This window comes from Sphaeramia orbicularis, chromosome 11 (assembly GCF_902148855.1).
Source record: "Sphaeramia orbicularis chromosome 11, fSphaOr1.1, whole genome shotgun sequence".
Classification (NCBI taxonomy): domain Eukaryota; kingdom Metazoa; phylum Chordata; class Actinopteri; order Kurtiformes; family Apogonidae; genus Sphaeramia; species Sphaeramia orbicularis.
Window position 1 is genome coordinate 17,973,959 of NC_043967.1, and position 7,412 is coordinate 17,981,370.

At 40.7% G+C, this 7,412-nt stretch overlaps 1 protein-coding gene across 1 annotated transcript; it reads right to left on the reverse strand.

Moving 5' to 3' along the window:
- Positions 1-1,752: 1,752 nt before the first annotated feature.
- On the reverse strand, positions 1,753-5,876 carry arl4ab (ADP-ribosylation factor-like 4ab). Its single transcript, XM_030147523.1, has 2 exons — positions 5,755-5,876; positions 1,753-4,644 (listed from the first exon to the last, which is right to left on the reverse strand). Exon 2 carries the CDS (start codon positions 4,561-4,563, stop codon positions 3,958-3,960), a length of 606 nt encoding a protein of 201 aa, XP_030003383.1. The 5' UTR covers positions 4,564-4,644; positions 5,755-5,876; the 3' UTR covers positions 1,753-3,957.
- Positions 5,877-7,412: the final 1,536 nt, after the last annotated feature.

Genomic DNA, 7,412 nt, shown 5'->3' on the forward strand with positions numbered 1-7,412 from the left:
AGGGGTCCCGTCCAGGACTCAGTCCAACTGTCGGACGTCAGGCTGATATGGATGTTTGGAAACAAGTGACCCCAAAGGTCGCCTCTGTCGCTGTTCTAAAACATATTGGTTATCTTCCAGCTAGGGGCCATGAGAACAGGGAGAGGCTTACCCTGACAGGCTGCCCAGCCCTGCGTGAGCTTTCACTAATGGAAAATATACAGGACCACTGGGCAGGCAGCCACAGTGCCCTGGAGGAAAAGATGCTGCAGGTGCAGGAAGGGCAGCGAACCAACTGTGTTCACAGTCAGCTGCTAATGAGGTTTTTCACTTTTCCATGCATTATGTTCTCTTTCTGATACAACCAGAAAAGTACAATAAATATATGATTACAATTATTACAGTTTCTCTTGTTCTCTGTGCTTCTGCCTAGCTCCAACAGCTGCAAGCTTAGAAAAACTGGCATAAATAGTTTTTTATTTGAAATTCTTTTTGAGGTTCTTGGAATAGGCATTGTATCTAGGAACACATGCTGAGAAGCCAGTCTGCCCTCATATTTCATTACTGCCATAACAGTTACAGTATGTGCCACTTTCACCTCCATTATACCCAGCTGGGTGTCCAGGAAGACGTGTGTGTGTGTGAGTGTGTGTGTGTGTGTGTGTGCCACATGGTTAAACCACCAAAACCCACAAATAAGGAAAAGTGCATATAAAGAAATGAGTCCATAATGGTTCACGTGCTCCTCCCCCTCCCTCCACAATCTCCTGCCTTCATGTGTTTGTGCCTGGTATTGTTCTCAGAACAGACCTAATCTGAGCCAAAACTTTCTCTCCCCACCCCCAACAGTTTCAGAGTTTATCAAGACTCTTAAAAAATAATAGTATATAATTCTTATAGCTGTTAGTTATATCAAACCTGCTCTAAATGACATATTAAAAGTTAAATTCTGCTTTAAATGAACCAAACTGACTGTCATATTTTATTTGGAATGTTAATTTATTATTCCCATTTGTATCAGCATTTGATAATGTAATTTAACAAAATAAAATGGGGTCTTCTTCCAAGGATTAGCAGAGAACATTGATAACTACCTTCTGTGTTTTCAGTAGAGCTAGATAAAAGCTTAGTATGAACTCTGAAAACACTGGGAAACAGATGGCTGTGTCCCATAGTAACTTCAAAAACACACACTAGATGTTTTCAGAATGTGAAGTCGATTTTTTCTGCTTACAGGGAGAATCATAAGAAAATACTAGGTCGTGAACTAGAAGAGTTTAGGTTGAACTGCTATCAACGTCAAGACTGAACTTTATTGTTATGTATTTTTTGAGTATGTAAATGAATTCAGTTTTCATCCAAAAACTGCTCACAAAGCTGAGCATTTCAAGGTGAAACTTCAAAACACAAAAGTAACAGCAGCGTGTGTCCCTCTGCATTTATTATATGATTATCTGCTAATGTAGGCCTGCTGCTTATGCTTTTCCCTCAATATCTTTCATTTGAACATTCACCGTTATGCAAATCCAAAAGTTGAATGCATTGAAAGGTTTAAAAGCACAAAGTTCAGGGAAAACTGTGGAGTTCTAGCTCTCGTCTACTGGAGGAAGAGGAAGAGGAGGCTTGATTTCTGACAAAGCTTCACTGACTCAACCCTTTTCCACTTGTTTACTCAGTTAGATTTGGTGACACAGAGCAGAAGGCCTGGTGGACGTTGGTCTGAAGCTGGCAGCTCCACTGATAAGATAAAGGCACAAAACACCAGCTACAAAATTGTCCTTTTTTTGCTTTATTCCAGGTGAACAAAGTGGATCAAACACATAAATAGAAACACCCTGCCAAACAGAGTGGGAGAGTGAAACCTGGTGAGACAGTATCCAACTTATCATCATAGGCCTATTTTCTAATATATATGTGTGTGTAAAACGCTTCTTTTGAAGCAATATTTCATTTCTTCCAGATTCAGAATCATACACAGTTCTTCTAAAGTCCATTTGAATGTCAAGAAAAGGAGCGATAAAGTGCATTTGAGACGGCGGCGTGCTGACCATGCCAGTCATGTGTACTGCAGGTGAGGCTGGCTCTGCTACCAGCCCGACTCTGAGGACCAATGCTCAACAGGCAGCCCACGAATATTCCTGCTGAGCCAAATGGGCCTGTCGATCAACAGGATTACACAAGACACATCTGCAGGGAGTTAGTTACATGTTAGTTAGGAAGTCAAGACTTTTTTCTGCCAGTGATTTTCACCTTTACAGCCCTGGGAGAGACCGAAATAACAGAAACTGATGTCAGAAATGACAACTGGGTGGTGTTTGGAGCATTTAAAGAGATTCTTTATGAAGCAGTTTCCTTCTTTCGTTTGTGTTTTTCAAGTTCTTGGTAAAGCTGCATGAAATTTGTAAAAAAAAAAAACAAAAAAAAAAAAACAAACTTAAACACAAGCTACTGTTGAAAACATATCACATAAGCTACCAAGTAGGCAGCATACATTAACTAAGAAGCTAACTAATGCTGCTGTTTATTTGTGGTACCTAAGTTGTGTTCCAGTGACTAAATGCTACTTAAAATTACACCACACCATAAACATGTGTTAGCTAGGCATTAGGCTGGCTTTCAGTAGAAGTATGTTTTTGGTACTGAGTGAAATGCATCTGAAGCACCAAGTAATGAAACTGGCATCCAATGTCAGATTAAAATTTTCACTTTTGATCAATTTAACTGCATGAAAGACAACGTATAACATTCTAGACCTTTGGCTTGACAAAATACATTTTGAGGAAAACCAAAATATTATTGGAAAACATAAAAAGCACTGTACTGGCAGTAATACTGAATAATTGGTCCAGCTGAACCAGCTAGTCACTGTTTCAGATCTAGTCATGTGGTTAGCCTGTCAGGTGCTGCAGTTCACCCACTGTAGGATATTGTGATATTTCTGCCCACTTTTACAAAAAAAAAAAAAAGACATTCAAGCTTTCTCTAAGTGGCTTAAAACATGTTTAGCAATAATGACATTACATGGTATCCAGTATTTGGGACAAGAAGGGAATATGTGTTCAACCAAATTCAGATTAGTTTTAATGATATGGTTGACTTCCATTCTTTCTGTAGGTGTAGGTGCAGATTACAGTGGTACACCTACAGTGGAGGTAAATGCCAATGCCAACAGAGGTCCTAGTGTGGTCCTACCAGACACTGCATGCTGGTTCTTAGAAGCTACTGTCAGTCTAGACAGAAGAAAACATTCTGTTCCCTCAGTGTGGCTGTGATCTTTACATCTTGGCTCATCCTGTTATCAATATCTGGCCAGTTACTCACAGGAAAGAAAGTACAAGGAGCAAAAACACTACTTTTCAACACCAGTCTCCATTTTGAACAGTGTTTGAAGGTCATTGTGCATCCTGTCTCTGGTGAATCATTGACATTCATGTAAACTTCTAGACCAAACTCCCATTGTGCAACATGATTACAAACACTATACTGTCACTATACGGACATATGCAACTTGGATCAATTTGCTCTAAACTGCTGCGACTTTAACACTAGCTTTGGTAGAATACAAATATAAAACTGATTGTTTTCAACAGAGAAGCAGCACACATTTTAACAGAGAACATAAAGAAAAGAGTCAGAGCCCACAGTCTTATGTTTAAGAATTCAGTGTAAACTTCATAAGATTGTGATACTGTACTTCTTTCAGAATGACTTTAGTGTCGCATGTTGCTGACAGGGTTGTCAATCTAAAGTCTGTGTGACAAAATCAATGTAGCGCTCCTCTGTGAGAGCCCAGCACCGCTGACCTGAACAAACAGTTCCGCTGTTAGAATCACAATCAGCCAATCAGACTTCAAACGGCTGCTGAATGACTGACAGGGATCGTGTGTCTTTCATAGCAAACACAGTAGACCAGCAGATTGTACGCAGCTCACGATAGTTCTCATATCCAGCTCACATTTGATAGTTCCCACTGTAACATCATCTCTTCTTCTTCTGTTGCCGCATGGTCTTCCTCCTCTTCATGATCATGGCATGAAGTTTCTCCAGTCCTTCCTGCAGTCCCTCACCAATGATAGCACAGGCCGGCTGGAGGTGCCAGGGTGTGGATACACTGAGCTCACCCAGAGCCAGCATGCTCTCCATTTCGGCCAAGCTGAGTGAGTTCCTCAGGTCCTGTTTGTTGGCTACCACCAGCACAGGCACACCCTGGTTCTCTGCCAGCCTTGTGATCTTGTGCAGCTCTGTTTTGGCCTCCTCGATGCGCTCAGCGTCCACAGAGTCCACCACGAACACAATGCCATCCGCACAGCGGGTGTAGGAGCGCCACAGAGGCCGCAGCTTCTCCTGACCACCTACGTCCCAGAAGTGAAAGGACGCTGTCCGCCGGCTGTTTCCAAGAGACACTTTAATCTTCTCTGTGTTAAAGCCTTTTGTTGGGACAGTGTTCACAAACTCATTGAATCGTAGCCGGTACAAAACGGTGGTCTTCCCTGCACAGTCCAATCCCAGAATGACAATGTGGAGTGCCTGGAAAGATGGGAGGCAGGGGAAGACAGCATGATGATCTGATAATCCATTCCCCATCTTGATGCTCAGAGATGCAGGAGAAGTCGTCACCAAATATTCACCAGGCTGCTGTTATTCCCTGGAGACTGCAGCATGAGCCTGAGGGGGTCAAGACAATATGCATAATGAGTGAGAGCACACAAACACCCAGCACTGCTTTGATTAACACAAACCAAGCACCCAACAAGTGAATAAAGCCCCTCACCCTGTGGACTACACATCCTCACATTATTCTGGCAGTAGGAGGTGAATGAGAAATAAAACAGCAGGGTGGTTAGCAGCCCATTTGCACATGTGGCGTCACAGCAGCCAGCAGGGATTTCATACGCTAATTTCTATTCAGGAGGTGAATCAGTAAACAACAGGACAGGCTTTTGAAATAAACCGAGATCTCAGGTTTTACGTGATCATTCAGTCTGTCCGTGACACAGAAAAGATCAGAGGAGGGTCATATTAACAGAGCACAGACGGACATACAGTTTTAATGTGTGTTGCTCGGCAACAGATGACTACTGAGAACAGCGCAAAAGTCCATTTGAAAACTGTACACATTACAAAAGGCTTCCTCAAAAGCGCAAAGACGCACACTGGCAAACACACATTAACACAGATTATAAATGAACAAGGTGTGCTGATAAATTCGGCATACAAGCACATTCGAATAGATCATCCGATTCCATTAAAATATCGATTTTTATTCTAAGTTTCTGTGACCGCTCCCGCCCAGCCCAGTTCAGGTGGATGGAGAATATACGAGGACACGATCCACACGACCTGGACACACTGGGTATGAGGACAAAGATGCATGAAGTATGATGTATGAGAGGAATTAAAAAGAGCACCTGAACATTTCTGTAAATCTATCTTTTTATTGTAACTGATGCAGACACACATCCTTATATCTGAGTCAAAGCTGCGTAAATGTGTGCTATTGTTAAATGGAGCCTGGTTCTGTCCACTGGACCACACCAAACTGGACCTGCTGCCAACAAGTGTTAGAGAAATAAAAGTTAAATGACTCCAAGCGTCAACCAGTTCTGCTTATTTTCAGCAGCTGGAATATAACGTTACCCTACAACAAGAATAGTTACCACTTCATTTATCACTGACAGCATATTTATTTTAGGCATGTCTGTAAAACACTTGACAGCAGATGACGAGGTAATATAAAATAAAAGACAGCACTGTTACATAAACAGAAAGGCTTACCTTCACAAAGAGCTGGGGTCCATTCCAAAGTGTCAGTATGTCCATATGTAGACACTGCTTCATGCTCTGTTCATCCCTGAAGAGCCACTGAGCAGATCAGCTGAAGGGAGTCCCTCTCATTCCTCCAATACAAAAACACACACAGAACCCACACTTCCGGTAATGTGTCTTCTTCAAAATAAAACTCGTCTTAAACTACCACGTGCAATATGTCGTCAAACATGTCGTCAACCAAGCAAGAGATAGAGAATATATATTTTACCTCATATAAAAACACCATAGACTAGATATATACACACATACATAATTTTAGGTAACCTAAAGTTTTTTCATCCTACAGTAAACAATTAAAGAAATAACTATAGAATCATTATATACGATAAATAAGAATAAAATTAAAAAGCAAAGTTTTCAACACAGCCTTGTAAAGCTACAGAAATAGGGTAATAATAATAATAATAATAATAATAATAATCATCATCATCATCATCATCATCATCGTCATCATCATCATCATCATCATCATCATCATCATGCATCCATATTGCAGTGAATATTTATTGTGATATAAGTTTAAGGTATTTTAAGAAATCAAATTAGTGTAAATATAACCCAAATAATTCCTATTTTCATCGGAGTACTTTGATATTAGTGGTGTTTATGTATGTTTACTACTCAGCTCATCTGTTCACTGTTTATCATCCTAATTTTATCTATAATTTCTATCTTATTTTCTCGATACATGAAAATGTTTGATGTAATATTAGTAGAATTGTTGCCTACTTTTATTTTTTAAACTTCCGTCTGGCCTTATACCGTCTAACACTGGTTGGCCTCACGCGGCTCAGCTCTGCGTTCTGATTGGCTGTCAGGAACGCCTGCCGCGGCCACGCGCACACATGAAAGTGCATGCTTTAATATGGACGGTGAAACAGATTACAGTGTCTTATAAAGTTAGTCATGACTGAGACAAACACTGCAGATCCACCATGTCAGAAGAGGGAACAGACTGTTACTGACTTATTTAATCACAGATATTTATAAACCCGTGTGATTAAGCTGAGATGATGTAAGGTATTTGTGTGAAAATGTACTGGAAAGGACTGAAATGACTTTGTTCAGTTTATTCAGTTGTCAGTGGTATTATATAAATACTGAAAACTGTGTCCAGCTGTAAATAGTGTGAGTGAACAGTGGTTTTGTGCAGTGCACAGTGTGTACAGGCAGATGAAGGAGGAGGAAACTCCTGTCAACACTCTGTTGTTTATTCAGACACAGGATTAACTGTTCGGTCAATCAGTCCAGGAAGTAGACTACACCCCTGAAAGGACTGTCACCCAGACTCCAAGCAGGTAACTGGTCACACCCATGATACAAACATGTAAACAAATGTTGATTGATTTCATCCCAGTGTGGCTTCCATACAGTAGGATAATCCTAGATGTACCCTATCCTGTCTATGTTTACAGGAGCCTCTGGAAATAAACAGTATTTGGCTTTCACAAGTGCCACTAAATTCCAGACGTACACAACTGAATGCCTGTACGCAGGTAGAGCAAAAAATGAGGTGTATTTTATATATAATTACCATAACTGACAATGTAAAAATGATTAATTTCTTTTGTTTTACTTTGGCTCCACCTGGTGTAAATACTGAG

Coding starts and splice junctions, on each gene's coding strand:
- arl4ab (XM_030147523.1), bottom strand. CDS start 4,563: ATGGGGAATGGATTATCAGATCATCATGCTGTCTTCCCCTGCCTCCCA.